Raw genomic sequence first — 19829 nt, forward strand, 5'->3', positions numbered from 1 at the left:
GGAGCAGCTGCCTCGCCGAGCCGGCTTTGAGAGGAACACCAAATCCATCGCCCCCTGGTTCCATGGTAGGATGGCTTTCCGGGCCCCTGGGGTGGATAATTTCCACGTGTCCACCTCTCTCTGGGGTTGGCAGGAGGTCCTGAAGGACTGCGGCCATCAGGGCTAGTGGAGGACTTTGTGGACTCTGCTACTTTCACACTACCCGCACAAAGACTGGCCGGTCTCCCAGGGTTAAGGATTGGCTGTCCTGCGTCGCCTGGGTGCGAGTGGAGTGGAGAGAGGTCCCGTGGCTGTCCTCTGTTTGCTCATTGAATGTGCTGCGTTCAAGCCACAGGTTGTGATTTCCCCAGGGCCTGAGCTGAATTACTGAGTGGCCTTCATCAAGGCCCTCAGGGACCAAGGCAGACATGTACGAGCAGGGGTCCAGGACACGGAAGGCACCAGGGATTTCTAATGTGCGTTCCCCTCTCTCTGCTGGGGAGGGATGACCACGATCTTGCTCACTGCTTTCACTCACAGACTCCTTGACCATCGGGGCCGCCTCAGAGGTGTCTTCTCTATACACCCAAGCGTGAGCTCTCCGTGAGCTCTCGCTGCACCGTGAGCTCCTGGTAGGCAGGGCCCACATCTCGTTGTCTGAGCCTGCATCCCAGATGCCGGCCATAGGCTGGCACACAGCAGGCTCTGAACAAGTACTTGTTGCTGAGATGACAGAATGGCTGAATGAAGAGGTCAGGGTCACCCAAGCATAGAACATGAGAGCTGGAAGCCTCCCTGGAAGTGTCTCATTCCTCATTTTACAGATAAGGAGACAGGTCCAGGTCAGGGAGGACATTTTCATAATGTCACCAACAGACTGGTAAGGTTCAAGAACACATCTCAAGCTCATGACCCCGACCAGTGATCTGAACCTGTAGAGGCCTCAGACAGGGAAACAGGATTGTGATTTCAGCAGAGACTTGCTACAGTGAAATAAGAGTGGCTACTGGCCATCAGACTCTTCTGTATCAGTTAGCTGTTGCTACATAACAAATCACCCCAAAACTCAGTAGTTGAAAACAAATAAGCATTTATTATTTATTCATACTTTTTTTAATGTTTGTTTATTTTTGAGAGAGAGAGCGCACGAGTAGTGGAGGGACAGAGAGAGAGAGGGAGACAGAATCTGAAGCAGGCTTCAGCCTCTGAACTGTTAGCACAGAGCCCGATGCTGGGCTGGAACCCATAAGCCATGAGACCGTGACCTGAGCCGAAGTCGGATGCTTAACCGAATGAGCCACCCAGGCACCCCAATTTATTCATAAGTTTCTGAATCAACTAGGCAGTTCTTCTGGAATGGGCCAGGCTCAGATGATCTGAGCTGAGCTTGCTTGTGTGTCCCCAGACAGCAGGCTGGTCTCCTGGGTGCTGGCTTATCCGGGATAGACTTGACCGAGACATCTCCTCTCAGCTCCATGTGGTCTCATATTCTCCAGCGGCCTGGCCAGACTGTCAGCTTTCTCTGGATGAGTTGTCTCCTGGCCTTGCTCCCCGAGTCTTCCCTCCCTTGTCAGCACTGAGCTGAGGTTTGCCCGAGGGCGCCTCTGGTCAGAATTGATCTCACCTGCCACAGTTAGCGTCCATCAGACCCTTACCTGCCTTTGTTGCACTTCTGCCTGCTTCCTGGGAGCTTGGCCAACCTCCCCTTGGCCTGTGTGCCCTCTTGCGGTGTGAATTGCCAACGTGCTTCCTGGCCAGCTTCCATGTGTTCTCAATTTCATCCGGATGTAGAGATGACCCCAGTGTCATGATGGGCACTAGAGACCGTGGGATCTCAAGGGCTACCAGGGAGGCCCTCACAGGCAGGCTGTGGGCATGGCTCCAGCTCCAGGAAAGGCAGCTGGAGTGAAATCATGCAGACATCATGCAGGGGCGAGCAAGGCCACGTACGCCTTCATCCCCATGTTCAAGAGCCTAAAGAGCTTGTGAACTCCTAAGTATAGGCAGTCACAACATTACAGATGGGGTGAACTGTAGCATTTTTCAGGGACTGTCCCAGGTCATAAAGGTCACAGAGGCACCATCCAGTTCATGCAAGAGTATCTTCAGTGGTCTGCCTATTTCACTCTGACCCCTCTACAATTTATCATTCACACAGCGTCCTGAGAATATTTTAAATATAAGTCAGATCCTGTCACTCCCCTGCTTAATACCCATTGCTTACTTCCCCTTTATACTTGCAATGAACTTCAAACTTCATGCTGGGGCCTGCAGGTCCCCAGATGATGGGTCTTGCTTCCTGCTTCAGCCTTATACCACAGTTCTCCCCTTGTCCACCTTGCTTCCACAGCTCTGGCATTTTTCTTCTTCAGACAAGCCATTTTCTACCCCAGGCCCTTTGCACTTGCTTTTAATCTGTTTGGTATTGCTCATTTCCTAGCTTTTTTTGCATGGATGATGCATTCTTATTTCTCATCTCAAATATCCCCTTTTCCCAAAAGGCCCTTTCCTGAATCCTTACCTAGAGCAGCCTTTGTCAATTTCTCTCACTTTACTACACTTATCTCTTTTTTTTAAAAAAAATTTTTTTTCAACGTTTATTTATTTTTGGGACAGAGAGAGACAGAGCATGAACGGGCGAGGGGCAGAGAGAGAGGGAGACACAGAATCGGAAACAGGCTCCAGGCTCTGAGCCATCAGCCCAGAGCCTGACGCGGGGCTCGAACTCACGGACCGCGAGATCGTGACCTGTCTGAAGTCGGACGCTTAACCGACTGCGCCACCCAGGCGCCCCTACACTTATCTCTTTAAGAGTGCTCCCTCGGGACTCCTGGGTGGCTCAGTCAGTTAAGCGTCTGACTCTTGATTTCAGCTTAGGTCATGATCGCACCATTTGTGAGTTTGAGCCCCATGTCGGGCTCTGCTTTGTTGGCACAGATTCTCGGTCTCCCTCTCCCCCTCTCTGTCTCTCTCTCTCAGAAAAATAAATAAACATTAAAAAAAAAAAAGAGGCTCACCCAATTGATATTTACCTTGTTGTTTGCTTTTGTGTATTCTCCTCCCTTAACAAAAGCCGGTGAAACTAAGGACCTTATTCATTTTCCCTGGATGCCTGCCATAGTAAGTGTCCATAGGAAGAATAGAAGAAGGTGGAGGTGAAGTGTCAGTTTAGATCCCAGTCTTTCTGGTCCCCATGAACAGCCATTGCTTCTGTGCACTGGGCCCTGGTGCGTGTGTGGGTCCCCTCAGGGTCTGATGAGTGAGGTTAAGCTAGAGCCATCTGCTTGTAGATGCCTTCCTTCTCCAGGCCTCCACTTATCCAACAGAAGGATGGAGAGGCTCTTTATGGCCCAGAAAGAAGGGAGTCAACATTCACAGGTGACTGAGCGACCCGTCCTCGAAGCCGGTCCTGGGGGATGCCCTGCCTGTCACTCCCAGTTTTGTGTCCCTGTAGCCCTAAGAGAGCTTGAATCATTGTTTTCCTTTTCATTTATCCATTGGGATCATGGAAACACAACGGTAGCGTCTCAGGCACCTGTGTGGTGCAGCTCAGGAGTTCTGTGGAGATGGGGCTTTGCAGGGGCCCTGCGTGCTTGTGGCCGCCAGCAGAGAAGGCATGACACAGGGACTCCAATTGATCTCTAGCTTTATTTTCTCTCCTGATGGAAAAAACGTAATTTTTATATTGTCACAGGACAAACAGAGCCGTGATTTAGGTCTCGTAATTTATGTAACTGATTTCATGTTCTTTTGACAGTTCTATCATAAAGTATGTGAGAAAGTTGCTAATACACAGACCGGAGCTATTTAGTGACAGAGTTTTTATTGATCTGTGACAGAATGGAAGAAAAAGGCTCATGTATGGAGGGTGGCCGACCGCCTTTGCTTGGAGAGGACTGAGTCATGTTCTAAGATGATAGCCTTTCCTCAGTTTCAGTGTTCAAATGTTCCATCATCTTTTATGAATTGGTGGTGACAGTAAGCAGTAGTTATTTTTATATATTGCCTTTGCTCAGAAGAGTAAAAAATGTAGCAGCCCCATGCTGGTTTCCAAACTCTTGAGAGTACCTTTGCTCATACCTAAAATCCCAAAGCCTGGAACGACTGGTGTGGTCCAACTTCTGCCCCAACGTAGGCATTTCCTGACAGCATCTCTGAGAGCCTCCCCTGTACCAAACCTTCCAGAGATGGAGCTACTGACCATAGTGTGCCCAGACAGCCTGCACCCATTTAATTGTTAGGGAGACTTTGCCCCAGGTTGGCTGGGGGCCCTGCCTTCAACTGGTCTTGGCAGACATCTTAGCGGGGGCGGCTCCGCTCCCTGTATCTCCCATGCTCCTCCTGGGGACCGGCAGGCTGGCCCACGCACGCTCTTCTCAGGGACCAGAGACCAAGTGGCATTCTTGGCTTGTGAATCTAGTCTTTGAAGCAGGACGCTATTGCCCTCATCTCACACCATTGGCCACGTTATGTCCCAGGGTTCCGGGGTGGAAAAATATATTCTACTTCTTTCCTGTGGGGAAGACAAGGAGGGGAGGAGAATTTGAGTCAATAATGTCATCTGTTACAATCCCAATATAAGTCTTTTCTTTTCTGGGTAGAACAGTCCTAGTTAATTTAGCTGGGTTTTAGATGCAGGTTAAAAATGACCACCGTGATTTCTAGTTCCTTCCCTTCCCTCAAACACATCCGGATGTGTTGTGGGGTATACACTCCAAAGAGCAATGTGGACAAGGAGTCTGAAGCTATGGGGCCCACTCTAGAACCTAGCAGCTCTGTGACCTTGGGCGTGTCCTTCCTTCCTCCCTCCCTCCCTCCCTCCCTCCCTCCCTCCCTCCCTCCCTCCCTCTCTCTCTCTCTCTCTTTCTTTCTTTCTTTCTTTCTTTCTTTCTTTCTTTCTTTCTTTCTTTCTTAATTATTTTTTAAATGTTTATTTTTGAGAAAGAAAGAGAGACAGAGCACGAAAGGAAGAGGGGCAGAGAGAGAGGGAGACACAGAATCTGAAGCGGGCTCCAGGCTCTGAGCTGTCAGCACGGAGCCCGACGCGGGGCTGGAACTCACGAACAATGAGATCACGACCTGAGCTGAAGTCGGACGCTTAACCGACTGAGCCACCCAACAGCCCCTGGGTGTGTCCTTTAAATGCCCATCTATGAAATTGGGATTTTCACATCGGTTTCACGGGACTTAGGAAGAGAAGCCAACAAATGTGCTTTGTCCGCCATAACGAGCCCTATCGGTGTGAGTGCTGATGTCTCTCCGAGTCTGAGGTGGGCCACCAGAGACCCCACCCCCTCTGGGAAACAGAGTGCATATGGAAGTGCGGGGTTGGGAGAGGACTCAGAACAAGAAGGGGAGGGGAGGAGAACTGGCTTCCTGTTGGGACCAAGGGGTTCTCAATAGTCTCCTCTGTTAAAAAGAGAAAGTGGTAAAGTTATTCCTTGGTTCTCCTTCATTCATTGTTATGTTCCAGGGTTGTAAGAGAGCCTTGTAGTTATACAAAAATACTCCTGAGAAAAGCTACTGCATATGAGCTTGGCTTGGAGGAGAAAAATCTATTTTTGGACTTCAACATGTATCTAAAATTATTAAGAACATCCTCTGTCTGAAGACTGGCTCAGTCAGACCCCATTTCTCTTTCTGTGCTTTACTTGTAGGAGAACAGTCACAACGTGAGCCACGATGTATTGTCTTGGCGGCCGCCCGCTGGCCGTCTTGCAGGTTGACCTTAGGACTTGGTGGGGAATCGGCAGTGGCTGATGTAGTTGGTTTGGTAAACTACTCCCTCAAGACCCTTCTCAGGGCCTGGGGGCGGACCTTGAACACAGCCTCACCTGCATGCGGGTGGGGTGTTACTGTCATGGCTTTTCTGACCTTCACCGGGAGGAGGTATTCCCCATCCACGTAGACAGACGGTGCAGTCTGCAGGGTGCCCCGCAGTCGGGGGTGGCTTTCCACGCAAAGCTTGAGATACCCAGTAGAACGGGCACTGCTTCCTACCTTTCCACACTGTGACTCCCAGGGCTGCAGGGTTCTAGGATGGGCCCAAACCTTTAGACTCCTTGTTCACCTTGATCTTTTTTTTTTTTTTTAATGTTTATTTTTTGAGAGAGAGAGAGAGAGAGAGAGAGCGAACTAGCAGTGGGGGAGGGGCAGAGAGAGAGGAAGACACAGAATCCCAAGCAGGCTCCAGGCTCGGAGCTGTCAGCGCAGAGCCCAACTCGTGGCTTGAACTCATGAGCTGTGAGATCATGACCTGAGCTGAAGTCGGACGCTTAGCCAACGGAGCCATCCAGGCGCCCCTACCTTGCTCTTGATTACAACGCTTCCAAATGTATTTGAAGGAAGGGAAGGAAATACAAGTCATTGTCACATGTAACGATTACCTGGGGGAATGTCGGTCTTGGAAAAGAGAACCTGTGGTGTGGGATGGATGGGGGAACAGAGCCGCCACTTCTTGATCTCAAGTTCTGTCTTTTTTGTTAATTTTTTTTTTTAACATTTATTTATTTTTGACACAGAGAGAGACAGAGCATGAACGGGGGAGGGTCAGAGAGAGGGAGACACAGAATCTGAAACAGGCTCCAGGCTCTGAGCTGTCAGCACAGAGCCCGATGCGGGGCTCGAACTCATGGACTGCGAGATCATGACCTGAGCTGAAGTCAGCCGCTTAACCGACTTAGCCACCCAGGTGCCCCTCAAGTTCTGTCTTTTTTTTTTTTCAACGTTTTTTTAATTTTTATTTTTGGGACAGAGAGAGACAGAGCATGAACGGGGGAGGGGCAGAGAGAGAGGGAGACACAGAATCGGAAACAGGCTCCAGGCTCTGAGCCATCAGCCCAGAGCCGGACGCGGGGCTTGAACTCACGGACCGCGAGATCGTGACCTGGCTGAAGTCGGACGCTTAACCGACTGCGCCACCCAGGCGCCCCTCAAGTTCTGTCTTGAGAGGAGGAGATTATTAAAGGGGATACGACCGGAGCTGGGGGCTAAGTGTTTGGAAGAGATATGTTTCACTTCGGTACAACAAAGAACTTTTTGGTGGCTACAGCTTACCACCAGGCAGTCTGGATGGCTAGTGGACTCACCGAATGGGAGAATGGGGACCTTTACGCTTTCTGTCCTTTGTGTCTGGGATACAATGTGATTCTGAGCGCATGTTTTGCTGGCGTCACGCGAGGACCATGGGCTCTGCTCCTGCTGAGGCTCCAGAACTTTCTCTGGTGGTTGGGAGCATTGGAAACTATGGCCAGGGCACGGGGCTGGCCACTAGTGGGCGCTTGGGAGTCTGCGGGCTGAGGATGAAGGGTGTTCTTCCCAAGACTCTTGGCTTCTTCCCCTCCCTCATTTCTCTATTGCTGGTGGCGTTACTGGTCCAGGAGCCGAGGCACAGGCAGTGGTGACCCCTTCTGGATGGTTTTCAGGAGTCCTGCAGCTGAAAGGCGGACCCACCAGGCATCCTGCAGGGAGGCAGCCCTCTGTGAGGTGGGAAGGATTATGCCTGGAAGGCAGAGGCCGAGTGGGAATGGAGCGTAGACTCAGTTCCTCCAACTGCATGCGCTGGGAGGTCCCTTCTTCTCTGAGCTGCATGGAAGGACTTGGTTGGCTGACCAGCGCTGATCATCGGCGATCCCTTCAGCATGATGGTTGCATGTGGCTGTTTAGACGTATGGGGGTGGGGGTGGGGGGGGTGGATGTGCACCGTCTCACAGGCTGTATATTCATTTGAACCTCTTTTAGATGCTGCCCGGGTTCTTTATTTTTAAATCTCATGCCTGCTCGTTCTGTGACCTTGTAGAGTGGAGATGCCACTGGTCTCCTGGCCCAGCTGGAGGGAAATCTGGCAATGCCCTGTTTGGCCTTTGGGATCACTCTCAGAAACTAGCTTTTCTGGGGCCGAGATGGAGAGAGTGAACCAGCCCAGGCCCCATCCTTGCTGTCCAAGATCCGTGGGAGGACAGGGAACCGTGGTGAGGTTTGGAACCTGCAGCCAGAATGAGGGACTTGGGCAGCTGTGGACCCAGACACGAAATCCATGCTAAGCTTGGAATAGCCGAAGACACCGGCAGGTGCAGAAAGTAGTAATATCCACTTTGTAGTTGTGTTATGAGGATTAAGTTATAATATTTATAAAGTGTTTAGAACATTCCTGGCATACAAGAAATGCTTCCATTTGTTACCTGGAATAAATAAACACGGTAGCCTTTGGAGATGCATATCATGATTTGAATATGTAAATGGTGGCCTCACACCCTGAGGCGATGCTTCTGCTGTCAAGGAAGTGAAGGAAAAGATGACATCAAATGACTGTGCTTAAAAGGAAGACGATACCTGTTTAGCCTTCCCACCCCCAAAAAGCGAAAGTCTGGATTTTCTTACGTTATGAACATGGTCCCCTCTTGCAATGTTGTTTGAAAGCTGTGAGGGTAACACATGGGGTCATTTGGAAGGATGGTTGGCTTGTCACAGATCCATCATGTCAAAGTTAGATTGCTAGCTCTCCTCTGCCCAGCAGAATGTGGAATGGAAATTTTCCACCAACTCGGATCCCAAATGCAAACATTTCCAAAGAGGAAAAAAGTAGGTCAGTTGACCTACTTTCCTCTTAAGCTCTTGCTTAAGCTGTTCCAACTAAGAAATAAAGGGATCTTTTTCCTTCTTTCAAAAAAAGGTTGTGCGCTGGCTGTAAAGTCTCAAAAAAGGAAAAAAAAAAATTACAAAGAAGAGCATCGCTAATTTTCGCTTTGGGAAAGCGTAGATTGTAAATGGCATTTTCACGGTCTTAACTCTTTCCTTTCGGCCGTCTGTCGTTCTGTGTTTTTGATTTCGGCCTTTTGTGTCTTGTCTACCTCACACGTTTATTTTGCCTCTTTTCCTGCTGTCTTTACTTTCTGATCCACAGGTGGGGGTGACTAAAATGTGTGGGCAGGGACAGGGCTAGGGGATCTAGTTGGATTTGAGAGGACTGAATTTTTGTTTTCTTTCTGGATTAAAAAAAAGCACAGAGTAACAATAAACCATGATTTCTGTTGATGTAATTGATTTAATATTCTTCTGACAGTCCCGTCGTATTTCTGGTGTTCCCCAAAGATCCCTCCTATCTTCCTAACTCTGGGAAGTGCCTATCGTAGGTTAGACCCTTCTTCAACTCCAGCAAGCTATTTTGGGACTTTCTTTGCTCCAGGCTCTGTAGTCTATCTAGTTTCTCACCCGTTTCCAGCCCCAAGTTCATCCCAGCCCTGGCACCCACGGCCACTGCTCAGCCCAGAGCATCAGCTGTGCATTTTCCTGAGGGCAGGCGTGGGGTTGAGAAGGAAAATTTAGAGCGAGGGGCACAGCTGCTGTCTTGAAACCACTAACGTCCCCTAACCTGTTGAAGGCCTCAAGGTCAGGATGTGAAGTACATGGTGAAAGGCGCAAGGTGCTGACTTTGATTCAGTCTGGTGAACTTTGCAGCACTTAGCTGTCTGGAGACAGAATAAGCTATCTCTGGGAGTCGCGAGCACCCAGTGCTGGGGTGTGTAAACAGAGGCCAGACAGCCCTTCGGTCAAAACAGCGAGCCTGTGGATTGTCCAGTCTGATGGGGATTAGGTCTGATCACATGACATTTCCCCCCTAATGTGCCCACTGTTAGTTATTCTGTCTCTGCTTACCTGAGAAACAAATAACGGTGGCTTTGGCATTTGCTGGAGAATAAGTCTAGTCTCAACTACAATAGTAGTTGAGAAGACTTTCTGGAAATGAAGATTCATTAATATTTATGCTTAATTATTAAAAGTTTGCTGGACTCAAATTACCTTCTGTCTAGTAATTAAGTTCTTTATGGATTTACATGCCCGAGCATTTGCTTACAGGTTTCATTTCAACCCAGGATGCTGCTTTTGGGTGTTGTGATTCACACTCCGTCTCACCAGCCTCCAGGGGTGCACAGGGCGGGAGGGTGGCCCCTACCCCTGCGACAGCCTAGAAATGCTTCCCGGAGGAGAACAGCATGGCTTGCATACGCAATCAACGTATGGTTTCTCCTGTAATCGACACAAATGTGCCGCCCCTGCAGACAGTGGGGCATTGCCAACATTTGTGCAGTCGGGATGTAGGTGTCAGTGTCCAGAGAAAATGCAGTTCCCTTGCTTTTCTACATTTTCTCCCAAATCCTGAACTTCTCATCACCTCCTTTTCCTTTCTGGGTAGTAGGGAAAAAATAAACTCTAGTCCATTTTTGGTTAACTTTGTCCTACTCAGTGGAGTCGTCTTTTTTAGTTAAACTGCCTTTTGGGGGAGATGAGGTCTTTGGGGTTTTCTCTCCCCACCCCCTTGCTTCTCTGCAAGGGGGCATTTGGGGTGTTTGGGGCTTCTCTCCAGGGTGAGGAGGTGGTCAGGGGCAGGGCTGCAGGGCAGATGTTCAGACTTCGTCTTGCATGAGGGTATGTGGCTGAGGCGACCAGAGAGGCAGAAACCTGGGTGTCTGCTTCCGAGCCCTGTATGCCTTATGGGGGCTGTGTCCATCTGGAGCACACCAAAGTCCCGCTTGGATTGGTGGCACCCCCGGAAAGGAGGCACTTTTTTTTTTTTAAGTTTATTTATTTTGAGAGAGAGCTGGGGGGAGAGAGAGAATCCCAAGCAGGCTCTGCACTGTTAGCACAGAGCCTGACACGGGGCTCGAAGTCACGAACCGTGAGATCATGACCTGAGCCGAAACCAAGAGTCAGTGCTTAGCCGACTGAGGCCCCCAGGCGCCCCTGGAGAGGGGGCACTTCACCTTGTACTGGTCCTCAGGTGTGCGTGCACTGGTTGCTATCCACAGGGGTGTGGTTGGTTAGCCTCCCCTGTGGTGTCCCGCTGGCTTTGATGTTGTAACAGATCATTTATTAAGTTTTTGCTTTGTGCTGGCTATTGCAGGTAAGCATGGAACAGCCGGTGTTTCATTTAGTCCTCCCACAACTCTCTGGAAGAACTGGTAATACTGGCCGTGAGGCAGGTGCACAGTGTTTAAAGTATGCTGGCTTCTCGCTCACATTCGTTAATTTATTTAAGCCTTATAACATCGCATGTGTGCTTCCGCTAGCATTAGCCTCGTTTCGCAGACGAGGCAGCTAAGGCACAGAGAACGGAGGCCACGTGCATGAGGCCCACTGTTTGTAACGGGGGGCAGTGGGGTTCAAACCCCAGTGGTCCATGCTCGGATCTGTGATGCAAAACAGCCTTGTTGCCATTTCACAGTTAAGTAACTGCCGTGGGGCATGCAGTACTCAGGGAGCTAGTTCCTGCCCAGTCCAGAATGTCTCCTTGAGCAGGGAGAGATGGCTCTTCCGTTAGGAGACACCAGCGTCTCTGGGTCGTGGGGTGAGCTGTTTCAGCTGCCATGCCTTATTCTTGGCCGAGGCAAGTGTCTGCTGTTTCCTAGGCCTCCCTCCCACAGAATTCCTGAAGGGTGCCCTCCAAGTCTCCTACAGTCTGCAAAGTCCTCACGCAATAAATAGAGCGAAACTGGGAATTGTCAGTGTTTGGAATTACCCAATTACCTGGGCAGGGGCACGAGGAGGCAGGCTCCCTGCGTAAGGCACTTGCATAATTAATTTATTGATTGTTAATATTACGCTGCTGTTGTGTGCTAGGCAAATGCTAAGTACAGAGCATGTGGTGGTGAATGAAACTGACAACTTCCCTGCCCTCACAGAACTTACATTCATTTGCAAGCAACAGAAAAAAAATCAAACTGATAGAATCAAAGAGAGGATTTATTTGCTTATATGACTGAAAAATCCAGAGGTATGTCTAGCTTCAGGCTTTGCTTGATCCAGGGAGCTTAGGTTGGCCTGGCCTTTCTCCATCTCTCAGCTCTGTTGCTCTACATGTTGTTTTCATTCCCAAGCAATGCATCAGCCTGTGGTTGCATGCCCGCTTTTGCTGAGTTTGAAATCCAGGAGACACAGGGCATGGTCTTCTCTCAATACTCTGAATACTAGTCCCCATATCCTGCCTTGTTGGGTCTGCTTTGGTCACATGCTCACTCCTGACTCCAGTCCCTATGGTCAGAGGCATGAGACCTCTGATTGGCTAGGCTTGAGTCACATGACCATACCTGGCATGGGAGAGAGTCCATCCCACTGCAACTGCATAGACATGAACGAGAGGGTGTGGCTTTCTAAAAGAAGGTCCACGATCCCTTGCCAGAAGGGCAACTGGTCCTGAGTGGGCAAGACTGATGGATGTCTATCATAGAGAGGAAAAAAAACCTGTCCTCTGTCCTAGTGGAACTGTCCGTCCAGTCAGCAAGACCGGCATGAATCAAATAATAGATTTATGCTTCCAGTTGAAGTTAGTGCTACACAGGATCCTTGGGTAGCCAGGTTGGGAGGTCATTTTGCTGGGTGGTTGCAACCCTCTGTCACCAACAGTGGCATTAGTGATTTGAACCTGGCATGTCAGCTTGGAGCAGGCAGTCATGGGTGTGGGATACTGCCTCTTGTGCATGGCTGTATCTGGAACCAAGAAGCTCATCCGCTGAAACCCTTGTCTCAGCAGTTCGCTATGGTTAAATTTCACTTGGAGGTATAAAAAATGAAGGCATGCGAGCTCCTTTATCACAATCTCTGTGGCTTTAGGATGCTTTAAGAAACTGTTGAGAATGAAGAGCTTAACAATTCCAGCCTCTTTAATGATACCGTCCGGAAAGTATGGCAATAAGAAAGGAAAGTCACAAAAATGAGTGAGAAATAGCTAACCCGTCATGGAGGAGTTGCCGGCCGGTGAGGCGTAGCTATAGTGAAAGCTGTAAGAAATATGCACGTCAGATAAATTGAGACCCATAAAAAGTAAACCCGTCGTGTCTGGCCCTCCTGTTATTTCTTTCTTTCCAGAGAGAAACCCTAACAGAGAAATAAAAGGAGCTCATTTGGTTACCCAGGTGCAATTCAGAGCTAATGATTTCAGGGAATGGGCATGGAGGTGGAGGAGGGGCTGGGAACTGAATCCCGGGCCGGCTTTAGAATTTGCTAACATGTGGATTTTTGGGTCCCTTATAGCTGAGCGTCTTTTGAAGCTGTGCCTTCCCTTTCCTGGGGCTGCCATAGTTAGCACCGGTGGGATAAATATTTTGATAGCAACTTGAAGTTGTTGGCAGGTTTGAGAGCATCTGCATGGGATGCAGGGAGATGATTAGGTGAGGCGTCGGGGAGAAGGCACGGGGATGCACGGGGATTCGTGCTCTGTGCAGTAAGAAGGGAGTCGGGAGCTGCTGGCTGCACCTCGCGGGGGTGCTGGGTGCAGACGCCTGCCTGCCTGCCATATTAATGGGTATTGGGACAGGAATAGCAAGCCTTGCCTTAAGTCTTGACTTCTTGGCTGGCCATCCTCCCCTCCTGCGTTCCTAGCTTCTCAACCGTCAGGGGGCAGCCGCCCTGGAAGGCTTAGGTTCCCTGACCTTGGCCCTGGCTTTTTCTGCCGAGGCCCAGCAGAGGGCGCTGTAGTTGTCTTTGATGCCCAAAGCCCAGAGGAGCCCTGGACTATTTTTGCTCTAACTTTTGTTGTTGTCAATGAGAGATCTGTTGGGTCTATCTCCATGTCAGTGGTTCTCAACTTACCAGGGGTGATTGTACCCCAGGGAAGAGCTGATAGTGTCTAAAGGCATATTTGGTTGTCACATCTGCAAGGTGCTGTTGGCATCTAGTGGGTAGAGGTCAGGGATGCTGTTATACATCCTACAATGCATTCTGCAGACCCTTATCTGGCTCAAAATGTCAACAGTGCCAGGTTGAGAAACCCTGGTCTACCTATAGATTTATGTGAACCTCTCTACCAAGCTTTTTAATTGTTGCTGGAAAGACCTACAAGTGTGACTTCTTTAAAAAAAAAAGTTTTTTCTAATGTTTATTTATTTTTGGGAGATAGAGAGGCAGAGTGCAAGCAGGGGAGGGGCAGAGAGAGGGAGAGACACAGAATCCAAAGCAGGCTCCAGGCTCTGAGCTGTCAGCAGAGAGCTGGATGCGGGGCTCAAACTCACCAACCTGCGAGATCATGACCTGAGCCGCTGTCTGACGCCCAATAGACTGAGCCACCCAGGTGCCCCTACCTCATCAGGACCTCTATTCTGCTAATGCCTGAAAAAAACCCTTAAAATTTCCGGTTCCTCTGGTTTAAGAGTCTCTTTCAGTTTACCTCGGTTACTTTCTAGCAACTATTCAACCTTAATTTTAAACTCAAAGTTCTGCTTCTCCCTTCTCACGGGGTCTCTCCAACATCACTCCTTCTCCCCAAGTAGTGTCTGAGTGTAAGGGCAGCTTGTGGCTTGGGAGGAAGTCAAAGAAAGGCCGTGGTTGGTTGCTCATCTCTGGACTTCGTTCTCTGCTTTTAGGGGTCCCCTTCCCCGCGCTGATTATCCCCTAAACTTGACTTGGCTGTACCTTGACTCTTGCTGGGGCTTCTGAATTTTAACAACTGACATCAATTAGCTGTTAGTGAAGACCATCCACCCCAAAGCCTAAGTTCGGGGGTCACCTTGCCTCTTTTCTGGGCTCTGCTCTTTTTTTTTTTTAAGTTGATTTATTTTGAGAGAGGGAGGGAGAGAGCGAGAGAGCGAGCGTGCGTGTGCAAGTGGGGGAGGGGCAGAGAGAGAGGGAGAGAGAGGCAATCCCAAGCAGACTCTGCACTGTCAGTGCACAGCCTGACTCTGGGCTGGAGCTCACCAACCCGGAGATCATGACCTGAGCTGAAGTCTGATGCTTAATGGACTGAGCCACCCAGGCGCCCCTGGGCTACACTCTTAGTGACGATTATTTTTCAAAAAACCCTAAGTCCTAAAGGTTCATTTCACTGGCTCCCTCTTCCCTCTCTTTTCCTCACAGTTTATGATCATTATGGAAAGGAACAAGGCTGTCCCTTATTGTTTTATTTTCTTACTCTCCTTTATTTTTCACTCACATTCCCATTCCTCCTCAATAAGCAGCTTCTCTGATAATACTGTGTATCTGTTCAAACGGTTCTTGTATATATATTGTATATATGTATCACCCAAGGGGGGTTACTCTGCTCTTTCTTTTTTTCTCATGGTAGCGTTGACCTTGGTGCTTTTCTGTGGCTAGTTTTTATGTGAAATTAGTTTGCCTGAACATTTCAAGTGAAACAAGAGCCTGGAGAGTTGTTTTGGACTTTCCAGAGCCTCCTGTTCTATTAGTTTTGTGAAGTGCTCACAAACAGGGCAGCTTGCCTCTCCGGAGTAGCTTGGCTCTGTTCCCCTCCCCCGATGTGGGTCTGGACTTTCTCCTTCTTTCTTCTCTTTTGTCCTACTCGGCTCAATTTTTATGCCACTCCCAGTGGTCGAAGGTGGCTCTGGAGGGTGTCACCATGGGCCTCTTGCACTTCCCCAGGATTGCAGAAGGCAAATCCTTCCCAAGTTTTGACTGCTGTTCTTAAGTTAGCCTCCTGCTTTCCAGTGAGTTCCTGTTGACTGCTCTCGGGTCCATTGGTTACTCTTGCTTCTCTCTTCTTCCTGTGGAAACACCTGGTATGGTGAAGGTCTTGTGTTGATTATTTGTTCCCACCACTGTTTGTATGTGGGGTTCATGGGACCACCTTGCTACCTAGTTCTGTTGTAAACATAGCCCATGGCCTTTTGGTTTCGTCTTTACTTGTCCTGCTTCTTCTTATTTGGGGATTTGGACAGATTGGAAAATGATGTTGCTGCCATCACAAATTCTACCTTGTCCTACCCTGTGCTTATGTACATTTACCTGAAAGCTGAGGTAAATCATTCTTGTTCCTCACTCTGTCTCACTGAGCATCTGTTACGAGAGCCATGCTGTTCCTGTCTCTGGCCTGTTATTTCTAATTGCTGCACAGTATTCCTCAGGGTGAATCTACCTGGTTTTGCTCATCCACTCTGAGTCATGGACACCCTGATTGCCCCCAACTTACCAGCACCACAGATCAGTCTAAGAACCAATTACGTCTCTGGCGCCAGATGCTTATGGACCTGTGTGACGATTTCTTCAGAATATATCTCAGTAATGGAATTGTTGGGCCAGAGGGTATACATGCAGTTAATTTGACTGGGGTACCAGTGGCTCCCCAGAAGGCTGATCCGGCCCCTATTGCCAGCAGCCAAATGTGAGAGTTGCTCTAGCCCCATGTTCCAGATCCCACACCAGAACGCGGTAGAGGTCCTTGGTCCCCTCCACGATTCACAGGAACTTGGGGAGGCTGGCAGACATGATCATCAGGCTCTTCTGTCTCCAAATACATCATTCTGCCCTCATTGTGGCTCTATTATGTGGGCAAAATTGGGGTTCGGGGGGATATTCTACTTTCTCAATATCTGTGGGGTGCAGGAACATGAGTGGGGCCCCTCCCTTTAGTCCTTCATCCCCTCTGTCCCACCCCAGCCCAGGAAAAGCTTTTTCCCATCTGGCAGAGACTTCTCATAGGACCTATCCCATGTCCTCTCTAGAGCAGGTCAGTTAAATTGTGTTCAGACCTCCAAGTGTTACTTTAAATACAGAGGAAGTTTCTAGAATGTAAAAATCACTTTTTACCTTTTTGCCAATGCTGGCTTGCAAGACTGTTTACACTCTAGCTCGGCGAGTCTCAAACCTGGCTGCCAGTTGGAACTACCTGAGAAGATTGTAAACATGACCGATGCTTGTTGTTCCCAAAGTGACTGACACAAGACTCAGTCAGAGTGGGCCAGGGTTGAGAACCATGCTCTAGAGACTCAAAACAGCCAACACTGACATTTAAAGCTCATTAGCGAGCCTTTTTTTCCTAGGTGATAACCTCCCCATCCCTCAAAGGACATTGACCGACTTTGAATGAATGCCATAGCATAATGTGTGGGGAGGTACAGAGCAATGATATTTAAATACTTAAAATATTCAATGTTGACTATACGTGGCGTGTGCACGTACAGATGTGAAGGGCATGAAGGGAGCTTCAGCAGCGGGGACACGACCAATCCTGGAAGCACCTGTGCGCTCGTCCCCAGGGCAGCCCCTGCTCCTTCCACCAGATGTGATCTGTCGCCTGGATATTTTCGCCATCAGCTCTTTGCTTCATTTCTTATTTCTATGTTAATCTCCAAGCACTGTAGTGTTTAGCTTTGTGAGCTTTTCCATTTAATATAAACGGAACTACAGTGGCGTTATTTTTTAGTTATTAGCTTGCTTCACGCTTCATTGAAAAAAACTTTTCTCTCATTGCATTTTTCCATCTCCATTGTTTGGAGGTTATACCGCTCTCAGTGCTTGTCTTTCGGTGGTTGGTTTAGAGGATTTAACGTTCATATTTCACGTATCCTAAAGTTGATGTATATCGTTACCCTCTTCCTAAACACACAGAATTTTTATTTATTTTTAATGTTTATTTATCTATTTTGAGAGAGAGTGGGCACACGAGAGAGGGCGTGAGTGGGGGAGGAGCGGAGAGAGAGGGAGAGACAGAGAATCCCAAGCCGGCTCCGTGCTGTCAGCGCAGAGCCCAACTCGGGGCTCGGTCATGAACCGTGCACTCATGACCTGAGCCGAAATCAAGAGTTGGAAGCTTAACTGACTGAGCCACCCAGCTGCCCCTATTTTTGTTTTTTATTATTTTTTGAAGTTTTATTTATTTAGGTAATCCGTATACTCAACATGGAGTTTGAACTCACGACCCCAAGATCAGGAGTCGCGTGCTCTTCCGACTGAGCCAGCCAGGTACCCCCTAAACACATAGATTTTTTGAAGTCCAGCATTTCTCTCAACTGATCAGATGTTGTCAACATTACAGTTCTATCTTTTTTTAAACCCTCCACTATCCATTATTAGTATTATTTTGTAAGTCAACATATACTGTTAACTTAACCTGCGATATCTGTGCTCATCATGCCTTCTAGCCTCTCAGATGGTCTATCCAGGATCCAATTTCTTCTACCTGAAGTACGTCCTTTAGAATATCCCTAATTGTTGGGGCGCGTGGGTGGCGCAGTCGGTTAAGCGTCCGACTTCAGCCAGGTCACGATCTCGTGGTCTGTGAGTTCGAGCCCCGCGTCAGGCTCTGGGCTGATGGCTCAGAGCCTGGAGCCTGTTTCCGATTCTGTGTCTCCCTCTCTCTCTGCCCCTCCCCCGTTCATGCTCTGTCTCTCTCTGTCCCAAAAATAAATAAACGTTGAAAAAAAAATTTAAAAAAGAATATCCCTAATTGTCAATTTTCTCAACTTTTTTTTTTTTTCTGAAGATGCCTTTATTTCGTCCTCCTTGAAAGATAGTTTCATTAAACACTGTTATTTTTTTCTCAGCGCACTGAAAATATTATCCCATTGTTCTCTGGCTTCTACTGTTGCAACTGAGGAGTTAACCAACAGTCTAGTTGTTCATTCTTTGTAGACAATCAGCCTTTTTCTCTGGTTGACAAAATGAGACGTTAAGTGGCTTTGTGCAGTTTCCCTGTGATGTGTCTGTGATGAATCACTCTTAAATGTTGCCTCCTCTCCATTCTCCTCACCGGTCTTCTCTGGGATCCAGATCATACACGTGCTAGATCTTTCCGTCCATCTGCTGTGTCTCTTCCTGTCCAGAGACTTAGATTAGGCTTGTCTTAGGTTGCATTTTTATAAATATGCCATGGACTCGTTCTTCTTAGTCTTCGCTGTGACTCTTCACTCATTTTATCCCTCCTTCTCCCCTTTTACTCACCACCTCGGCTTACGGCCACAGAATCTACCCAGCCCCCAAGGCCTGCTTCTCATCCCCCTTCGTTGCCTCTTTGAGGCCTGCCCTGACTTTTCTACAGGCCACATTAGTCTCCTCCTTCTTGCACCTTTCACAGCCCTTACTGTCCTCTGCATGAGATAACATGGTGTAGAGCAAAGAGTACTAGACTTGGAGTCTGAGGACCTGAGTTCAAATTCTGACTCCGCCATTTAATAGCTCTGTGGCCTTGGGGAAGTCCCTTTTCTTGCTCACCCTCAGTGTCCTCAGTTATGAAGTGATGATAATTGGGATGGTAGGAAGACCGAAGGAGATGAGGCCCACTGAGGCCCCAGATGGTGTCCCATGCTGGCTGTGACGTGAGGCTTTTCATGTAACCCCCGATGTGTCCTTTTGCCCCCCTGCTTCAATATAGAAGCCATTTCTGGCAGACTAGTGGTCTGGGAGCTAGATTCCAGTGCTGTAGCTATGGAAATGTAGCTATGAAGAAATGCTTAGATGAAGGAGCCCTCATTGCATTGAGATCGCTAGCTTGTGTGCCTATAATTCATACCCCCTGAGGCCATTTTTTTATCCTTGAACATTCTCATATTCTGCTTCTGCTTAGGGAACACCAGTCGTTTCTCATTGCCCTCAGAATTAGGTCCAGAATCCTTCTAATGGTCTGGAGAGCGCATGGGAGCTTGGCCCCTGCCGACCTCTGTGTATGTTGTCACCACCCATCTCCTACGTTGGCCTCCCCTCCTGCCATGAAGACTCATGTGCTAATCCCTTTTGCAAAACAGATGCTTGCCTCACCCCTCTGTTTTAACCCTTCTGGTCTTAGTCTAACTGTCACTTCTGCCCCTGGCACCAGAGCTGGGTGGGGTGCTTCCCCTGGGTGCTCCCATAGCACCCGTGGCCTTGATCACCACTGGTTATGGTGAGCCTTTTCTTAAAAAAAATAAAAAAATAAAAATAAAATAAATTAAAATAAAATAAAATAAAATAAAATAAAATAAAATAAAATAAAATAAAATAAAATAAAAATTCTGCCAATCTCTACTTCTGTCCAGAGTCAAAACTTCTGGGAGGCAGGAACTGTTTCTCATTCAGTGCTGACTCCCAGGTGCTAAGCATGGGGCTTGGCTCCTAGAGAGTGCTTAATACATACTTATTAAAGGGAGGGAGGA

The 19829-nt window shown here is 48.5% G+C and overlaps 1 protein-coding gene across 4 annotated transcripts in view; it reads left to right on the top strand.

The window, feature by feature from the left end:
• Positions 1-19829, top strand: part of SH2D4B (SH2 domain containing 4B) — a 75912-nt gene that overhangs the window by 33751 nt on the left and 22332 nt on the right. For all 4 annotated transcript variants that reach the window (XM_045040221.1, XM_023240616.2, XM_045040220.1 and 1 more), the window contains exon 5: positions 1-65. This exon is cut by the window's left edge and continues 60 nt beyond it. In XM_045040221.1, the coding sequence (XP_044896156.1) occupies positions 1-65 (65 nt within the window). The remainder of the gene's footprint in view (positions 66-19829) is intronic.

The sequence above is a fragment of the Felis catus genome, chromosome D2 (genome assembly GCF_018350175.1).
Source record: "Felis catus isolate Fca126 chromosome D2, F.catus_Fca126_mat1.0, whole genome shotgun sequence".
NCBI classification, from domain to species: Eukaryota; Metazoa; Chordata; class Mammalia; order Carnivora; family Felidae; genus Felis; species Felis catus.